At 36.4% G+C, this 20,853-nt stretch overlaps 2 protein-coding genes across 3 annotated transcripts; one reads left to right on the plus strand and one right to left on the minus strand.

The window, feature by feature from the left end:
- Positions 1-4,966: 4,966 nt before the first annotated feature.
- On the plus strand, positions 4,967-11,426 carry LOC109020034 (ankyrin repeat-containing protein At5g02620-like). Its single transcript, XM_019002425.2, has 3 exons — positions 4,967-6,044; positions 6,891-7,300; positions 9,862-11,426. The coding sequence occupies exons 1-3, from the start codon at positions 5,525-5,527 to the stop codon at positions 10,720-10,722; spliced, it is 1,791 nt and encodes a 596-aa protein (XP_018857970.1). The 5' UTR covers positions 4,967-5,524; the 3' UTR covers positions 10,723-11,426.
- Positions 11,427-12,472: 1,046 nt separating this feature from the next.
- Positions 12,473-18,897, minus strand: LOC109020032 (type I inositol polyphosphate 5-phosphatase 12-like). 2 transcript variants are annotated; one of them, XM_019002423.2, is made up of 11 exons: positions 17,984-18,897; positions 17,162-17,414; positions 16,027-16,843; positions 15,756-15,880; positions 15,496-15,580; positions 14,931-15,096; positions 14,788-14,828; positions 14,426-14,693; positions 14,054-14,177; positions 13,615-13,975; positions 12,473-13,228 (listed from the first exon to the last, which is right to left on the minus strand). In XM_019002423.2, the coding sequence occupies exons 1-11, from the start codon at positions 18,804-18,806 to the stop codon at positions 12,848-12,850; spliced, it is 3,444 nt and encodes a 1,147-aa protein (XP_018857968.2). In that variant the 5' UTR covers positions 18,807-18,897; the 3' UTR covers positions 12,473-12,847. The 2 variants fall into 2 exon arrangements, with proteins under 2 accessions (XP_018857968.2, XP_018857967.2); XM_019002422.2 differs by having other exon boundaries at positions 14,788-15,096.
- Positions 18,898-20,853: the final 1,956 nt, after the last annotated feature.

Raw genomic sequence — 20,853 nt, forward strand, 5'->3', positions numbered from 1 at the left:
AGAATTAGAGGTTGACCGTAAGAGCAAAATGAGAGTTGATCAGTTGTTTGGAGCCGCCAGTCGATCGATCTATATGCCAGCGAGCCAAATGATCATTATAATCGGACTGGACCCCTACTGCTTTTGGTTGATTTCTGTCCAACTTTTGACTACAAATGCCTGATGCATGCCTTGCATGGACCACAACAGTTTCCTTTGACGATAACTCGTGGAAAGAGGCCAGGTGGTGTCCCATTAGACAATGATCTCTTTTTCTTACTTCCCACGTGTTTTTGTGGACTCTTGGCCCCGTGGAACTAATTAATTAATGTTAATTACTTTGAATAATTAGTTAATCCTAACGAGATAAATAAGTCAAATTTAATAAAAGTGTGGTACTGCTAGAATTTTCAAAAGAATATACCATTATTTAAGAATATCAAAAATTCAAATAGCTGAAAGATCCGAGTGGGTGATAAGATGGCTACGTACGTACCAATTATGAATAATATCGAAAATTCGAGTAATTGAAACATCCGAATGGGTGATGAGATGAATACGTACGTACCAATTAAAATCCATCCAAAATAACAAATAATATATATGTAGATATTATGTGGGAATTAATCATATAGAATATTAATAGATTGATGTAGTTATCAACCTGTCATAGTAGTACGTACTAATAATAATGAGGCTATATTCAGACTTCAAAGCATGAAATTGCATGCAGCCGGCTGGTCAATAAAGGATGCAGTACTTTCCAATTTACTAGATTTAAAAAAACCAAACCAAATAAATAAAGAAAGAATAAAAAGAATGCTGTCCTGAAATACTATAGATGCATGGGTACTTACATGGTCATGGGTCACTGTCCCCGAACAAACATTAGGTATATTTCAACTTAAAGCTGATTGCAGATGACCATAAGATAAACGTGTGAACTGAAGCTCTAACAGTGTATATATTAATTTATATAATTAATATCACTCAAAGCCAAAAGGAAAGTGTTGAAGAGTCGGTAAAACTAAAGTATAGTCAATGATTTTGATGGCCCTCCTGAGATATTTATTTATTTATTTATTTATTTAATTAACAGATTGTATTTCTGCCCACAAAAATACAAACACCATTGACCATTTCAACGTTATTGGGTGCGGTTAATTGGGTCCTCCAGCACCATCGATGATGGAACCATATACTATATATATATATATATGTAATGTGAACATTAATAAACAGTTATTATTATTCACGTTAAAAGTTAATAGTAATAAATAGTAATTGAAAAAATTAAGATTTTAAATTTTAAATCTCAATCCTTTATCTTGAATCTTCAGAATTGATTCAACAGTAAAGGTTAAAACATTAAAAATAAACAAACTTAAAATAGATAATTAAAATATAAAATACTAATATTTTATCATTAAATAAAAAATAGAGTTTTGTTAAGAGAATAAAATCATATAAATACTTAGAGTTTTTAATATAATTTAAATCTCATAATATTCTTAATTAACTAAAATCATTTAGATAAAATGATTTTTTTTAGTGCTCCCTGAGTCATTGAGTAGTGTGGTTAAATTCTATAATTCATATATTTTGTTAAGAAAACTATTGCTAGAATATCCAAATCTTTTAATTTTCATATTACTTATATTATTGTAACATTTTGTTATCATTATGATGCTTGTTAAAATTTATTTTTCTACTTCTATACATTAAATTATTGACTAATTAATTTTATAATTTTACTACAGGTATCCGGCGTTGGGTACTTGTTGTGAAATTGTGTGATGTGGCTAATACTACGTCACTTTTATATTATTATTATAATAAATAAATTAAAAAAAAAAACCCATCCATGTTTTCATCTTAGAAATCCTCTTCATTCCTTGCCAAACTCATTCCTATTTTGCATCAATCATCTCGTTTTCGTGCTGTCAAACCCGTCACGAGGGAAAGCGCCAAGAAGACACCTAATGGCGCGAGGAAAGCAACCATTTTGCTTTTTTCCTCATCTACTGTCGTGTTTCATCGCCGTCGTGTGCTTTCTCTCTTTTTCTTTCTTCTTCCTCATCGACTTCCATTCATCTCGTTTAAAAAAAAGTAAGTCTTTGAGCCTAAATTGGAGGATTCTTTTGGTTTCCTTCTTTGAAAACTCTCCCATCTTTGCCTACCTTATTCCTCAACTTGAAGAATAGGTCTAACTTTCTCTTCCTCTTTCCCATTACTTATTCTCTTTCTACTTCTAAAATCTATATAAAGCTCATTCATTTATCACCCGGTTAGTTTTTACCACTGGGTTTTGACAATTCTAAGAGAAATCTCATTTGGGTTTTAGTCCTTTTTTTTTTCGAGTTTCTGAGTTTTGAGAATTTGAATTTGTGTTGGGTTTCGAGTGAATCTTGAGTAGCTGATACATTGCTGTGGGAAGAAAAAAATATTTTGCAGGAACTTTGATAGATTATCTCGGGTGTTTCGGAGTTCAATCCTAGAGATGAGGTGAACTGGAGAATATTTTCTCAAGTGGAGTTCGATTTCTAGAAGACTGGTAAACTGAGTGGAACTCAATTTCTCAAAGACTTTTACATTTAGAACTTGTTTGTTTTGAAAAAACATCTCATCTTATTTTATCTAATCATTATAATTTTTTTAACTTTCAATACAAAATAAAATAAATAATTCAATTTTTTTAAATTTTAAAACAAAATAATATTAAAAAATATACTTTAATAATATTTTATTTAATTTTTTAACTTTAATCTCATTTTATCTCTAAAAATAAACGAGACTTAAAAACACACCGTTTAATTAAATGTACCGTTTAATTAAAGCTGAGTTAGAACCCGAGTACGCGGGTGTACGGTCCCGGTGAAAGTAGCTTTTTTGTTAATTTTATTTAAAAAAACATATCATTTTTATATTTTGTAGATATTAATTATTAAAAAAATGTACATTATACGTCACTCGCTGCTAATATATATAAAAGAAAGAAACATGATCTCGTGAAGGTGAAGTACTACGACATGTCACCAAATTGACGATAATGATATATAATAGATTATTTTGAAATTTAGATATGCTTCAATTGAAAGTCTAGTGTCCAGATAATAGGAGTCTGACTCACACCTAAAAAATAATATTAATATATAAAATAAATAATAAAAATTTATCTTTTTTTATCTGCTTAAATTTTTTGAAATAAATAATGATTTCGTATAGTATAAATTTTGAGTTTATTAATTGGTTTTGCTTTGGGTTGTAGCCCCAGCACTTGCCCTGCCCTTTATTTTCGAGTCTTTTTTCCCCATCAAATTTCATAATGTATTAGTTTTTTCTAATTTCAAATTTTCTAATGTATATTCAGTTTTCTGTATTCTTAGTCTATAATTTTAATTAGTTCAACTTTTTAAGGAATATATGTATGTTATTAGTGGTTGGTTTTATATATATCTTGTACTTATATTTTATTTTCAATTTTCAAATTTTTTTTTTAACATGACATGTTGAGTAGAGATTTTTCAAGAGAAGTGTCAAAATATAAAGAAATCACATAAAAATAAATTCACACATTAACTTACTTTCATGTAATTCGTTAAATCTATTTTATAATAAAAATAATTTTAAAATCTAACGTATTATATTGAGTGAGCTTATGTTTTTATTTTTATATAATTCTTCTGTAACTATAGTATTTTTATATTTCTAATTAAAAGTATATCCAATCATAATCGGGATTTAAAAGAGTTAAAAATTATTAATTTAGAATTCCAAACATCTTTGATCGAAGTCAGAGTCATTTTTGGATTTCGACTCTAAATATGAGCTAGAACAAACTAATTAAAAGTAAGGTTACTCATCAACTATCTTTTTATTATTTTATAATATGATATTATTATATTTTATCTATAAACTTATTATTTAATGTAATATTATAAAATAATGAAGAAACAATGAGTAAGAAGTGGTTTGGATTCAGAGATGAGTTGAGATAGGTTAAGATATTTGTAAATAGTAGAATAAAAGTTAAATTATTTATTCTATTCTGTGTTGAAATTTGAAAAAATTATTTTAAAATTTAAAAAAATTAAATTATTTATTATATTTTGTGTAAAAATTTAAAAAAATTATAATAATAAGATGAGATGAATTGAAGTGGATTGAGATAGATTACGAATATAAACGAGACCTAAATTTTTTCACTGTGTAAACTCGTATATAAATAAATAAAAAGTTTAGTAGATTTTAAATTCATTCTAAAATATTATATTTATAATCCGGAAAGATTGCGAATATAATTTTTCTTTTGCAAAATGTCGTTTTTTCTTCTCTCTTTTCAGATAAGCGAGTTTATTAAAGAGATGATGGTGCTGAGCGTGCGTATGCTGTCTTAGAGCATTGGTATTGGATTGGCTATTTTACTCTTTAAATTTTGACTAATATGTAACTTTTTCACTTTTAGCTAATCATTCAAAACTTAAAGTGTACATTGAATTAGTCATCACACTCTCTATAATAATAAAGTATTATTATTTTTTTATTTTTATATTTTTATAATTATTTTTTATTTTTTAATTAATTTTATTTTCATAACCTCCTATAATCACCTATAATTTCTAACAATCATTTTTATTTTCATTTTCATAATCCAATAAACAAAATCGATATCAATATTTGTTACTTTTATCCCACCATATTATAATGTGAGGCAATACATCACAACTGCAGGAAAAGGGTCCCGGGAAAGAAGAAGGAAAAGAGCCACTGGAGAGAGGAGCCAAAATATAATAAACAATAGGTTTAGACTTGCTACAGGACTTTTCATCTTTGGAAAGAAAAATGAAATTATTGTAGCTTATAGTTGAGATAAAAAGTCTTTGGCTAATTCAATATGGGCCATTTATTGTTAAAATTAGTCAAATATAAAGATGAAAAGGCATTTGGCTAATCCAATGCCAATGCTCTTAGAAATTAGTATAGAAAGTTCAAAGTTTTTTTTTGATGAATTAGAAATTGTAAGTTGGTGAGGTATCTATGAACAGAAACCAACCATTCGCCAACTCACGGTTCTCAGAAAAACCTCAGGTTTTGAGCTCTTGATCTGCTGGATTTGTTGTCACTTTGTGGAAATCGGTTCCTGGGTTCTCAGATTCGTTGGAAGTGTCAACTGGTTTTCATTTTCCGAATCAAAACTCTTGCCGTAGAGCTCAAACAAAATCAAGGTATAGTTATTGTGACCATTGGAGCTGCAATCTAGTTTCCGCTTAATGTTTCCTTGATTTCAGCTTGTGAAGAAAAAAAAAAAAGAGGTTTTGATTTCTAACATGGGTGACTTTCAGTTTGGATAGCAATAATTTTTCTGAGAAAATGGGATTCCAATTATAAAAAGGTATCTTTCTCGATGTATCTGCTAAACTTGTGTTAAGACATAGTGAGATTTCTGTGAGATTTTCGTCTGATCATGGAGAAATAGGTTGCAGAATACAAGGCATTGTATTTTTTTGAGATTTACAGTAAAGTAAAGTTCAGGGAATTTTTGTGTATGATCATGGAGAGGCAGAGTAGCTTTAAGGGTGCTACAATGGAGAAACAACAGAGTTTTCGCGAGGTAGATGAAAAGAAGGCTCATCCTCGTGGGGCAATGGAAAAACAGCTGAGTTTTCGAGGGGTTATGGAGAAGCAGAAGAGTTTTCGAGGATTTATGGAGAAACAGAAAAGCTTTCGGATAGTGATGGAGAAGCAGTTGAGTTTCATAGGTGGTGAGAGGAAGAAGGGCAAGGACTCACCGGGAAAAAGGGGCGACTTGCCCTTCCATTTGGCGGCTCGGGCAGGGAATTTAAGTAGAGTGAGAGAGATCCTTCAGACTTGTGACGGTAATGAGGCAAAGGAATTGTTGGCAAAGCAGAACCAAGAGGGGGAAACTGCCCTTTATGTTGCGGCAGAGAATGGGCATGCTTTGGTTGCTGGCGAGATGTTGAAACATTTGGACCTGCAAACTGCATCTATTGCTGCAAGGAACGGCTATGATCCATTCCATGTTGCCACGAAGCAGGGCCATCTTGGTAATCCAATTGTCTGTTTTTTATGCATAATGTTCTAAGTAATCTTGCGATTACAACTCTGTTGAGTTAGATAAAAGTCTGGCCGTTGCATAATAACTTAACCGTTTAAAGAAAATAGGTTTCAATCATGCACACAAGTGAAATTGTTGTCTAATTCTACATTCATGCGTTCAATAAGTCGGCTTCCTTTTTCACGCTAATTTCTTGGAAAGGTCAGCACTTCTCATTTTAGTAGAACAATGTTATTCAAATTCTTCATAGCCCGATCCAAAAGCATGAGAACTTCCATTTTCAACCAACGTGAAGAGTCTTTGTATTTCCCTCTTCATTCCTCAGTTTTCATTATTTGCATAATGGCATTTAGATGCCCTTTAAAAAGTAGTGACTTTTATTTCTCTTAGAACTTCGATTGACTGCAATTGTTTTTTTTTTTTTTTTTTTTTTTGGGGAGGGGGGGAGGGGATGATGTAACCACGGTGGTCCTATAATGTGTGTGTGTGTGTGTGTTTGTGTTTTAAAATTGTACTCACATCGCTATTTTCTGAGTTCATTGCATAATGCGTCAGAAATTTACTTGTTTTCTGTTTTCCCTCCATGTGTAGAAGATTTCATGGAATGCATGAAATTTTAGTACTTCTATGGGGTGGGTAAGCACGTGCAAGTTTGTGTGCTGCTTACCGTCTTTCCTTATTTATTACTTCAGCTGCCAATAAGACCCCATAGTATTTAGCAATTAACTAGATAAATAGATGTATTGATTTAGAGAAATACTTGTTATGTTATTACTTCTTTGAAGATTTTCTTCTCTCTTTATTCTGACCAAGAGAAAAAAAATAAATTTTGCAGAGGTGTTGAAGGAACTTTTGCATGTGTTCCCCAACTTGGCCATGACTACAGATCTCTCCAATTTAACTGCCTTACACACAGCTGCTATTCAGGGGCACATTGATGTAGTCAACCTTCTTTTGGAAACAGACTCCAACCTCGTTAAGATTGCCAGGAACAACGGCAAGACTGTTCTTCATTCGGCAGCAAGGATGGGGCACTTGGAGGTTGTGAAGTCCCTGCTAAACAAAGACCCAAGCACTGGTTTTAGGACTGATAAAAAAGGCCAAACTGCATTGCACATGGCTGTGAAAGGGCAAAACGAAGAGATTGTGCTGGAATTGATAAAACCTGATTCATCAGTTTTGAGTCTGGAGGATAATAAGGGAAACACAGCTTTGCATATTGCCACAAGTAAGGGCCGTATTCAGGTAAATTTATACAGCATTGCATATTGAGTCTGTTGTTTCTCTTTGATATCCATGTAAATTTATACAAGTATCACTTATCGAAGAAAAACTTCATATAATCTGGTTAACATTTCCACTAATGCAAAACTTTTTTTTTTTTTTTTACAAGTAATAAGATATTTTATTGATCAGAAAGTAGGCATAGCCCAAGTACACTAGAAGTATACATGTGAATACACCTATTTAGGAACTAGAAACAGTTACAAGGAAGTCATGGAAGCTGAGACCATTCAAATCTAAAGCAATGGCCCACATAAATAAAGTCTTCCAAAGAAAACTCCTAAACTCTTCCAATGAGCGTTCATGATCCTCAAAATGCTGTCTATCGTTTCTTTCACTCCAAATGTACCAAAGAATACATAAAGGAGCCATCTTCCACACAACTGCTATCTGTGATGTCCCGGTGATCCCTCTCCAGCTTGCTAGTAGTTCCACCACCCTTCCCGGCATTACCCATGCAATTCCCATTCTGCTGAAAAAGTAATTCCAGATTTCTCGTGCAAACTCACAATGTAAGAATAGATGGTCTACCGATTCACCACTATTTCTACACAAACAGCACCAGTCCGGGATGATAAAACCTATCAATAGTCAGAATTTTCCCAAAGGCTGCTGTCCAGATAAAGAAAGCGACATTTGTAGGTGCTTTACTCCTCCATATGTTCTTCCAATGAATTATGCCAATGTTGCATGGTAGTTGATTCATAGAAGGAGCGTCCAAAAAAAATCCCTTTCCTATAAGGTCTCCATTCCATCTTATCTTCATTTGTGACAGCAATAGCAGCGTTATACAACAGGTTAAGAAACTCCACCAGCTCCGCCACTTCCCAATCATGTGCATCTCGAGTAAGGCTAATGTTCCATTCTTCTGTGCCATGAGTTATAATCCGCAAGTCAGCCACCATAACTTCTTTGTCCCATGAAATTCTGAATATAGTGGGATAAGCCTCCTTTAACGCCGTGTCTCCCACCCACACATCATACCAAAAGTTGATCCTATTGCCAATTCCCAAACACAGCCGAGTATGACTAACAAAGGAGCACCAACCTTTCCATATATACTTCCATAACCCCACACCATATGCCCCTCCCTCCCTGAACTTTCATATTTCATGTCGATATCCCGTTTCCACAAAACTCCCCTCATTATTATAGCATCACAACTATTTTTCCAATAAAGGCAGCCCTCATATTACGAACCCCCAATCCTCCGTCTCTCAAAGGAGTACACACGTTATCCCACCCCACTAGTTAAACTCATCACCTAATCCACACCACAGGAAGTCACGTTGAAGTTTCTCTATTCTATTTGCAATGCTGGAGGGAGAGGAAATAAAGACAAGTAATATGTGGGAAGATTGGATAGAATGCTCTTAATAAGAGTGATCCGCCCCCTTTAGTTAAATACAACATTTTCCACCCAGCCAACCTACGCTCTATTTTCTCCAACACCTTATCCCAAATTGTCTTAGCTTTAAAAGAAGCCCCCAACGGAAGACCAAGATACTTCAATGGCAACGAAGAAACCACACATCCCAATATGTTTGCCAACCCCCTAATGTTACTTACCTGTCAAGGGATGGATTCTTATGCATGTGATATCTGAACTCAAATGGAGGTCAAAGCATAGGTTCTGACCATCAAGATGGAACCTTCTTTCTTTTCCTTTCCCTTTTCCTTCTCTTATTTTCTAAAAGTTCTTTTAGCAAGACGACATTATTCTAAGGTTTGGATTCAGTCACCATTGAATATCCATGTTCAAAGTTTTCCCTTCTTATTTTTACTTTTACCAAGTAATTTAAGATTTAGCTTTCTATATAACTCCCATTGCTTGGTGAAATGGTCCAATCCATGAGCAGAATCGATGGCAGAATTCTGTAAAACTCTAGACCTTTTTTTTTTTTTTTTTTTTTTGGTTCTTTGGCATTGGAGTACCAAATCTATGCCCCCTATTTATACGAGGAGTCTTGCAGGCCAATTGATAGTGATAAATGAATTGTTTAGTATAACAATATTGGTATTTCGGGTATTGGGAACTTTTTTTTCCAATCTAGAAAGCTCAGTTTCAAATTCATTAGATTGGTATTGGAGATTTCATATCAATGTCCTTGTTTGATAGCAGAATTTTTTATCAGCAGATTATGTCACTTAATTGGTTGAGGATAGGAGAATCTTGCACAATCTGAGTAAAAGTGTCATAGGATGATACATAGGGGATCCGTTATTACCAGCTTTTTAAACACAGCAAAGCTATGTCAGACCACATAATGAATATCTTAGACTTCTTTTCTGTCTTTAACGTTTGGTTGTATTACAAAACTATGTTCAGCGTTTTACTGGGCTGGACAATGCCTGGGTAGAAGGAGGGAAATTAGGGGAAAAAGGGATGAGGGTAAAACGATGAGTTTCATTAAGGATGAGCTGGACTATTGGGTTTATATTTTTAATGGCTTGGTCCTTGGGTTATAGTGGGCCTGGGTGTTACTTTTACAGTATTGAAGTTGGGCTTCATGTTATTGCAGAATGTACGTTGTTTGTTATCAGTTGAGGGTATAGACATCAATGTAATGAACAAGACTGGAGAGACCCCGCTTGACATCGCAGAAAAATATGGAACTCCAGAGCTCGTGTCTGTTTTAAGGGAAGCAGGGGCCACCAATTCTAAAGACCAAGGAAAAACTCCGAGTGCAGCAAAGCAACTTAAGCAGACAGTCAGTGACATAAAACATGATGTCCGAACACAACTTCAACAGACACATCAAACTGGTGTCAGGGTCCAAAAAATTGCAAGGAGGCTAGAAAAGCTTCACATCAGTGGCCTCAACAATGCTATAAACTCTGCAACTGTAGTTGCTGTTCTCATAGCTACCGTTGCTTTTGCAGCCATCTTTACTGTACCTGGCCAGTACGTTGAGGAGAAAACAGAGGGGACTTCGCTTGGACAGGCCCATATAGCAAAAAAAGCGGCTTTCCTACTCTTCTTTGTGTTTGATAGCCTGGCATTATTTATTTCCCTGGCTGTTGTTGTAGTCCAAACATCTGTGGTTGTGATAGAACGGAAGGCGAAGAGGCAGCTTGTGTTTGTGATTAACAAACTAATGTGGCTGGCTTGTCTCTTCATTTCAGCTGCCTTTATTTCTCTGACATACGTGGTGGTGGGCTTGCATGGCCAATGGCTTGCTGTGTGCACTACAGTAATAGGTTGCACAATCATGCTTACTACCATTGGCTCCATGTGCTATTGTGTCATTTTACATAGAATGGAGGAGAAGAAATTGAGGAACATAAGGAAAACTGAGAGCCGATCATATTCTTTGTCTATTTCTAGGGCCTCGGATACTGAAATTTTGAACAGTGAATATAAGAGGATGTATGCACTCTGAGGTCAATGGCGGAGAAATTCAGAAGTTGGATGGATAGGGCGGGCTGTCATTCCTCAATTTATAGCTTAACATAATCATCTGCTCCCCCTGCTCAAGTAAACAATATATGAAGATATGAAATAAGCACCTGTCATCAGCAAACTAGAGCCCAGAGGAGAAGGTATTGAGGTTGTTCAACTCGTCATCTCGTGCTGTCTTTGCACCTTCACATGAACACTTCACATTTCCCTCATATGTCAGGTCCCCTAAGTATTGACATGCCACGACATAGATAAGCAATCAAACTATATCCTAAAGTTGATATAGAGTTTGTTAGAAGCTCACCAGCAGGCTAAGGTGTGAACAATTAATGCCTACCCAACTCTCTGTTTTTGAGTTTATGCATAATCCATTTATGTGCAAATGATGTTGTGGCTTATGTGTGTTGATTGGGACATTGTGTATCATAAGGTTCAGTTAGTGTGCTATGTGACCTTGGCATGGGGCCTTAGAAATGATTAGTTTCGATTGTGTGTGAAAGCCACTTCAAGTAAGAACGAAATCCATCTGGACACGGCTCAAATATATCATGGGTTTAAGGAAAAATTCTAAATATAAGCTCCACACTCCACACCACTTAAAATACGTGATTTTAAGTGGTGTATAGAGTACGGGACTTCTGTGTAGCACAACTCTAAGTTTAAGTTATAAAAAAAAATGCATTAATCTCTGTTTCAGTGGTCTTGGCTCTTGCTGCTATTTGTTGTTGCAGCACCGATCATTTGAGAATATTACAGCCATTAACTTAATATACGGATATCATGACCCAAAATTGTAGTCTTGAAGCAAGTGTTAAGTATAGCGGTATGTTCTTTAATAGTATTTGTCTAATTAAAACCTTGGTCATAGTTGCAGGCTATGCGATTAATAGCTTGGAATAACCCACTGGCATCTGTTATGTCAGATGATGTAACCTATCTGGCATGCTCTTTTTTTTCCTTTTTTTTTATGAGCAAAAAATTTCATTATATCAGAAAGAGATATATAAGTAGAGGGTGAGAGATACTTACAATTATCCCCTCGTAACAAATACAGTGAATAGAAATATAATAATAATAAATAGATATTTTATTATCATGCTGGTATGTAGAGCATATCATCTATATAATTTAAATCGTAAGATTTAATTTAAATTTTAAATTATTTATTTTAAATTAAATTATATCATATAAACGTTTTATTAGATATGATATACGTATCAACTTATAAATAGAATCTTTCGTTACAAAAATAAAAATGGGGCATGCAATTTAGAAGTTAGTGCCATGTCTAATTTCCAAAAGAAGAAAAGACATGCCAACTAGTGCCATGTCTAATTTTATTTGACAATGTATTGCTGTTGAAGATCAACAGTACATAGAAATTCTATGAAACGTGAAAAGATTATGGTAGAAAGAAGAAATCGCAACTTTGACAAACTTTATTAAATAAAATAAAATAAAATAAAAAATTAAGAACCAACACATTTATACAATTATATATATATATATATATTAAATATTTTAATTTATTTCACACATCGCTCGAGTTTGCTTTGCAACATCTATAAGGTAAGTACCACAGCCAGTGCTGCTAATTTGTATTCGGAACCTGGCTCTGCAACTAAGAAATTTATAAGAAACGAATGCTCAAATTCATGGATATCCAGATTTGGCTTTACACATCGAAAACAACAAATACAGAGAGAGAGAGAGAGAGAGAGAGTCTGACTTCCATTAGTATCGAGTTCAGTAATCTAGTACACTAGCGAAAACTAATCACGATAGCCCCTTGTACTTTCGGTAACTGTTTCTGCAAAAAGCATTGGCATCCATCCATGGATGGAGGCTTAGAGAACCTATCAGTACTAGTAAGAAATGAAGAGCTCTGGATTGCTGCTTATACATTTTCCTTTCTTCAGTTGATTGAATCATTTGTCTAAAATTACAATGCGCTTTGGCTAAAAAGCTGAGTTAAGTAAACTGAATATAATAGGTGATGGTATATGAATTGAACCTGTTCTAAGATGATGATTGTACTGGCAAGTAGGCTGGCTCCACAGAAGTATTTACATTTCTAGTCCAAGCACTTCTCCCTGGTGGTGCACCTAGAACTGCCGTAAGCTATTTGTCTTTGTTTCTAGCTTCACAGGTTTCTCATCAATCGCAAGAGAGGAAGTGCTTAGTTGCCGGAATTCAGACTGTTGAAATGGACCTTCTTGGTTCTTTCTAGAAATGTTTGATTTTGAATCAATGCGGATTGACTTGCCTGGGTAGCAGTGGCGGACAAGGATTTGGTGACTGTATGTTTGGGTTGAGCAACTGCCACAAACATTTACTGCCAAGATCACTTCATTCTCTCGGTTGTCTTCCGACCACCAGTTTGGTGGGATGCCATCAGCAATCTCTTCTGGCGTAAGAAAGTCTTTCTGATTTACCGAAACCTCCACAAATTCTTCAGGTTCTATTACGCCAGCTGCTGGGATTACCTAATTCAAACTCACCATGAGAACAAACACTAATTCAGAGTCATGGAACAAAACTACCTTGTGATAATCATCAAAAGAAATAAAAGATCTATAGGAATACATCTGTGCCTTCTAAGATACTACACATAAGGCACAAGATGAAAACAGTTACCCTATCCCTACAATTCTTGTATTTTGACAAGAACCATGCCATTATTGAGTACATGCATACAGACAAATATCCTAAGGACAGCATATGGGTGGGGAAGAAGATAAATATCAATCTTTGGGATGATGTTGCCATACGCTCGTTAGATTCAAAATCTGGGGTTCACATCAACTCTGAAAAAAACTGACTTCTGGAATGCAATCAAATCTCTATCCAATCAAAAGGCAGAACACAATACCTCAAGCCATCGGGGAAAGCCATAGCCACCCCTTGGGTGAAAATTGGGCGTTTGTGCATCCTCCTTGAAAGTCGGCTGACCTTTACAAATGATTTTATATGTAACCGTATCCTTGACACACATGTTGGTGATTCGCAGAATGGATGAGTCATGTTGTTGAAGGACTATGTTGTTGGTGCTCACAATGGTTTCTGGAATAAAACTTAATTCTTCAAGAATAGACCTGATTTTCTCATCATTTCTGAAAACTTTCCCAGACTCCTGTCTCTTTACAGATTTATCAGCATGAGCAATTCTCACATTGAATTTACACCGGACAGGTTTGTGATCGCTGTCAGTCACATCCATGCATGCTTCATACCTGTCAAAAAGGGAGAACAAATTTCACAACAGATTGAAGACAAAGATAAAAGCAAACTATCCCAACCAGAGACCATACTGTAAAATTGATGAGACCACAGGGCACTCTAAACTGCAATCAGACACTGAAGCCGACCGGTTGTCACGGTATATTATTCTGTCACACCAAGCAGGAATTCGTTTCTTCTCACCAGAATCATATCCTGGAAAGAACAGATGATACCAGTTAAAAGTTGACACTTCATTAAAATCCATGAAGACATGATAAGCCATTTAAAGACAATGTCATCTAGTGTGGTGGTGCCTCTCAAAGAGATCTATTGGCAGAGTATCGATCTATTACCAATTTTCTTTACTCTCTGAAATAGAATCCTAGGCTCTTATCTTATACTAGAACCAAGTAGTTCACATGGTTGATTCAGAAAGTCATACGATTGTTTCTACTTTGTACCTGCTAAACCTGCTATGTGCTTTTCAAACTTGTATGTTGGTGGGAATCTGATGAGTGCCTCTCGCATTCCCTGGAAAACTTTCCCAGCTTTCATCTCTTCCCTCAGCTGATCCTTTTCTCTGAGCCAATCAAAGCATCTTTGCGAAACAAAGTCCCTTGCCTCATCATAAGATATACCAAAAAGGCGGTAATTAAAGTCGCCAAGAAATACAACCATATCTGCTTGAGATAACTCAGGTCTTGGTTCTTCGGAGTTGCCACCCCCAGCCTATCAAAGCAGCAATGCCTCATAACTGTTAGCCAATGAAGGTGACGACAAAAGTGATAAAAAGCAAGAGATCATGTCAATGAGAACAAAATACATTTGTGCTCCGAGGCATGTGAGCAGTTGTTGAGACACCGGCTGCACCGAAGAGGACCAACAATAAGCCAGAAGAACAAAGCTGCCAAGGTAAATATATGGAGAACACGAGAGCAATACACAAAAAAGGGTATGGAAGTTTACCAGCAGCATTATTAAGTAGATTAGATGACCGGCTGAAGACCATATTTCGAAATATGTGGTCAAAATCAGCATTGCGGCGATTGACAGCTTCCAGATGTGCAGCCAAGTGACAGTTCACAAAGCACATGATCCGATCGTACACTCTAATTCTCAAACCTACACCTCCCTGTTTGGGCAATTATAAACAAGTAAATGTTTTAAATTGAGAAACAAATGCACATCCCGTGTACTTGGGCTTCGCTTCACCTAGTCTTCTATTGATATTAATAATATTTTTACTTGTGAAAAAACTAAATAGATTGAGAAGCAAAGGCATGCAGAAAAGAGTACTATTAAGTGAGAGATGGTTTTGAATCTAAGTACTGGTAACGCTGAACAGTTGAGTCCAACTTCAGTAGTCTATTTTTTTATCTTTCAGAGAACAAGGTTATTTAACAGCAGTTACTTTCATACAACTGTGGTTTTCGCAGGTGAAATAGCTTAGATTAAAATTCAGATGACAGGATGATTATTGAAAACATTCAAAACAATGCAAGCCATCAAATAAGCACTGGTGTATATAAACCTTATTGCCAATTGCACGACCAAAGCCACATGGAACTGCTGCAACATCGATGTCCCCAACATATGGTCTATGATTCTTTTTCACCCTAATTGAAAAGCATTGAGTCATTAAATAAGAAAGGAATCATTATGAAAGTAAAGAACCCCAATGGCATCCAGAGGGCTGGGTAGGATGCCTCTTCAACGAAAAAAAGAAGTTGAAATACAAATCTAATCTCATGACAGCCTAAATCTCCAAAAATTTCCATGACAATTACGTACCAGAGAGAGATAAGCAAGCCTGCTAGCTGCCTAGAACCCATACGCTCAAAAGTTGTTGCTTCCTCTAAGGCCTTTCCAATCGTGTCCAACCACCATTGCCCAACAGAACTCCCTTCAAGTCCTACCTACATTTGAAAAGGCAGCAGTAAGCAAATAATAAATGCCTCTGATACCCACACAAGCTTGGAAGATGGAGAGTAAAAAACTGACTAGGATTGAAGTAATGACAATCAAGTGGTCAGCAGCATCAATGAAATCAACAGGAACTTACGGTTTCTTTGGCTGCAGACATTGCAAGAAAACCGGCACCCATCTCTACTTCTTGCAACCCTATAACTACAATGCCAACATCTGATACAGCAGAACCCAACCATGACTTAAGTGAATCATGAGAGGCTCTTCCTTGACCAACATTCCAAGTGCCAACTAAGATTCTGACATTATCTCGTCTTGTATATGTCAGTTCTTTTGCTGCCAATTCTGATCGTATTATATTGTCAAGAGGCCCTGGAGATGTGATGCTCCATCCACGTATGCCACCATGAGTAGCTAAGCTGAAAACATAATCAGTTCCAGCTGCCAATTTTATCACAGGACTGTTATAAGCCACCCATCCTGCAATCAGATTTCCCTCAAGATCCAATACTTGGACAACACCAGTCACATAGCCTACATAAATTCGTGTCCCAGAAGTGCAAAAGCATTGAACAGAACAAGGATGGTAGCTAAATTCTTGCAGTCGATTTCCATTCCCATCCCACTGCACAAGTAAACCACTTGCACACCCACTCCAAATCATCCCATCAGCAGCTAGCACTAGTGCTTCTGTTTTCTTACTATCTTCTACAAATGCTCCTGCCCCTTTAGTTGCAACTCGACGCACAGCATCTGCTGCTCCCATTATGGCATTACGAGACCGTTGCAAAAAGCTGCTACCCTGGGATTTCTCCTTTTTTGACGGGGAAACAAATTTTATCTTCGCCTCGTCTTCTACTGCTTGATCTTGTTGCACTGATGACATGTCAACTTTATTCTCTATCTGACCATCTACATTAAATACCTTTAGAAGCTCCTTTGTACGCGCATCCCTGTAGGAACACCAACTCTTGATATACTTATGATGTAGGTTGGGATATTATAAGAATTTCTTTGCAAGGCATTTTAAAATGATATATTTCCTCCCCTGAAAATTCACAACTTTGAATGAAAAATGTTCGGGATTCTTTTTTGCTGCGCAATCACCCCACCAAAAATTCAAGTTTTCATGGGATTTAAAGAAGCACACAGCAACTACATGCATAGGCTTCTACCGATTAAAAAAAAACAATGTGCATAGGCTTCTATACTTCCAAATTATTTTGATATGAAGCATCCAATAAATATGCTACCATGAAAGAGAAACGTACCACAGTGAGAAGGACATGGGAGTAGCACACCAAACTTTAGCTCTAACATGATCGGATAACAAACACTTTACATCTTGAGAAGATAAACTGCAGGCACCATTAACAGTGACTTGGCTCCTTAAGTCAATAAATGACCTCTCTGCCAGTAAAGCAGCCATGTGCTTTTCCTCCGGTTTTAGAGAGAGAGGTTTTTCAATGGATTCCCATGGCCAGATCTTAATGACACCACCTTCAGAACCTGACCAAAGATCACCTGGATCAAAGCAACATGAATAATTAAACATGGAAGGGGTGAACCTGGAACTCCATCATCTACAAAAGCATTTGGACCACAGACACCTTGTTGTTTAGCATTCTTTAATAAAGATACCACAAGCATAATTATCATCTCTATTAGCGCTGGAACATCAGCATGACAATGTCGTAGAGAGATCAGTTTTCATGATCGCCCATGTAAGAAAAAAAAAAGGTATCAAACTACCAGCAAGCAATATATCAAGTGAATAACAATACAATTGGGTGAACCAAATAGCATAGTTTTTTTGTAGGTATTTGTCGAGGATCGATAAACAATAACGAAGGCGACAATAACCATAAATTTAAGATTTAGGGCATGTTTGAACACTTGGAGTATCTCCCAAATAGCATAGTAAGAAACAGTCTGCAGGGGATAACCTCCTATACTAATACAATGTTCCATATATCCTCCCACTACCATTAAGAAAACAGAGAACGCTTTATCCAAATCAACATCATAATGTCCATCAATTCATACCAGGATTGAAAAAAATTCATCAACTAAACATATGCTAATGGGCTCACCGTGAGATGTCAAAACCATAGAAAGAACAGGACCACGATGCGCCTGCCACGAAAGACCTTCTTTGAATGGGGTATCCTCCAAAGGCTGATCCATCTTCCAGGACCTAATCTTCCCATCCTTATGCCCACTCCAAACCAACCTATTCCCACTATCAACCATCAAACACAGGGTGGGGGACGTGTTCACAGACTCATGAAACGGTGCCGCATCCTCATCACCCCTCTTCACTCTCCCACCAAACCCACCAAGCCCGCACCCGGGATCATAAACATTATCGAAATCCCACATTCTCACTCCACTCTCTTGGCCTGCCCACAATTGGGTTTCCGTGCATGCGATGTTTCTCAAGAACTTTCCCACCTGGGTCTCCCTCAATGGATGTGGCCTCAGCTCGAGGCAAGGCGGGCGACCAGGATGGACCGGCGCACGAGTCGGAACCTTGAATATTCCGCTTGCGCCTCCGCTACCGATGAACTCCGGCAACGGTTGGCATTGCCTGGAGTCATCAAAACCAGCCTCCACGCAGAGGCTCTGGTCGATCCTCTCACCAGTAGGAGAAGTGGTGGATGAGGAGGAGTAAGGAAAGAACTCCTCTTCGGAAGAGTCGTAGTAGGGGTTGTGGTGATGGTGGTCTATGTTTTTAAGGACTTGAACTTCGTCTAGGCTGTGCTTGCGGACATGAGAGTGGCATTTGTGGGAAGAGGTGGCGCGGAGTTGTTGGCTGTAAGACTGGCTCTTTCGGGGAGGCGGAACAGACAAGCTTAGCCCAGCCAAGGCCTGCCTCTCGTCTTCTTCGATAATTCTGTTATTATCTTCATCCATGTTTGCTCAATCTTGAAACACAAGCATCAGAAGAAGATTTAGAAATCAGCATAACCCAGAAAGAAGGAAAGAAAATGAGGGGGAGGGAGGGATAGAGAGAGAGAGTTGCAAAGGTGGGAACAAAACTAGAAGAGAGAGAGAGAGAGTCTAAAGAGAGATCCGAGAGAGAGGGAGGACAGGGAAGCAGGTGGCACAGGAGAGCGGGAAGTAAGGCGAGGCATTCTGGGAGCTATATGGACAGGAACGTTTCTTTCGGTTGGCTGCTCGCTCTTTTGTAATAGGAAAATCATAGTATGCAATGTTCCAAACCACGTACGTGTTTCCACGAATAAATAAATAAATAAATTTAGACATTTTAGTTAAGACTAATTACAAATTTACTTTCTGTTTGTTTAATTTTGCAAAAGAAAAAAAATCCACCTACCTTTTCAATTCTTTTGTAAACACAAAGAAAACAAATCATTAAATTTTCAACTTTCCCACATTATATCTTTGAGTTCAAATAAACTCTTATTTTGTAAGGCTGGGCGCTATCTCGGAATCGGAGTCGAAGTCGGTATTAAGAAAATCTGATTTTAATTTTAATTTTATCATATCAGAGCCGAAACTGAATCAAATTTGAGCTTCAAATTTAGCCTATTTTTTAATAAAATCTTACATATAACAGTTTTTTTTTTTTTTTTGGCTTTCAAGCTTCAAGTTTATTAAAATCATTACTAAAAAATATATTTTAGATATGAAAAACCAAAAATATAACTAAAAATATTTCATATATCATGCAAACGTAAAAAATAAAAATTTAAAAAAATTAAAAATATCTACTAGATAATTTAGACTATTCTTGATATACTATCATTCTTGCTTTCATATCAGAGTTTGAAATTCTTAAATCAACTAAAAACAATAAAATGATCCATCTAACCAAGGCCCAAACACACCCTAGGCCCCAAGTAACAACTAGAGCAACTCATGGTCCAGTGGCAATGTTCATTATCCAATCGTTCAATCCTGCATAAATTACAAATAGGAAACACAAACAGCCACTCAAAATAAGCCAAATATTGTATTATAATCTAGTTACATACTACTATATTAGAGTCTAGATAATAAATTAATAGTCTTACAGACTTACAGTATATACATTATACATGATACATGACTCATTATTTCAATTTTAATCTACCATAATATATGTAATATGTATGATAGTAACAATATAATGTGTAGTGTATACATATTGTAAGGGGATCCCTCCCTCTCGAGGCTCAGTGGGCCTGAGAATGGCAACCAAGAGAACAATAACTAAAGGCCTAGCCCAGAACAAGTAAAGTCTTCAACCCGGCCCATGGGTAGGCTCCTCTAAACGCAACCTGCATGAGAAAACGTGCTGCAGGGAATAGGACTCGTCGACCTGGAGACCTCTCAAATAGTGTCCAGCTCTTGAGTGCTTGTCCGTGTAGTGGTCGTAATGTACATGGGACCCTCGATCCTCTAACAGGAGGGGCATCAACGAACCACCAAGGATGCTAACGGGGTGAGGAAAATAGAAAAACCACACCGTATTAATGACACTATAACCCAAGTTACACGCCACATTAATGACGATATCTCAGAGCCACACCTCATGAAATTACTCTGACAAAAGGAACAGTACGAAGGACACGAACTTCATAGGGGCATACACGATCTGTCCCCAAACTCATGGTATAAATAGCAAGTTTCATGTACAAGAAAATTCTCTCTAATCACTAGACTCTCTCACTTATTTACAACCTTCCAAGAGAATTTACTAACTATGACATCGTAGACTCTTCGGCCCCAAGGCCGCCCTCTCCTAGTTGCCTCCTTTCTCATCTTCTCCAGGCCCAAGTTCTAAAGACCTGAGTTGTCAAAATCTGGTCCAAAAGCGTGCAAAATACAACGTTAACACATATAATTGATTATTAGTCTATTAATATTATTATTTAATAATCATCACATTGATTATTAGTATATTAATATTTTTTTAATTTAATTATATAACTTCTAAACTTTTATATGAGTATAT

The sequence above is a fragment of the Juglans regia genome, chromosome 7 (assembly GCF_001411555.2).
Source record: "Juglans regia cultivar Chandler chromosome 7, Walnut 2.0, whole genome shotgun sequence".
NCBI classification, from domain to species: Eukaryota; Viridiplantae; Streptophyta; class Magnoliopsida; order Fagales; family Juglandaceae; genus Juglans; species Juglans regia.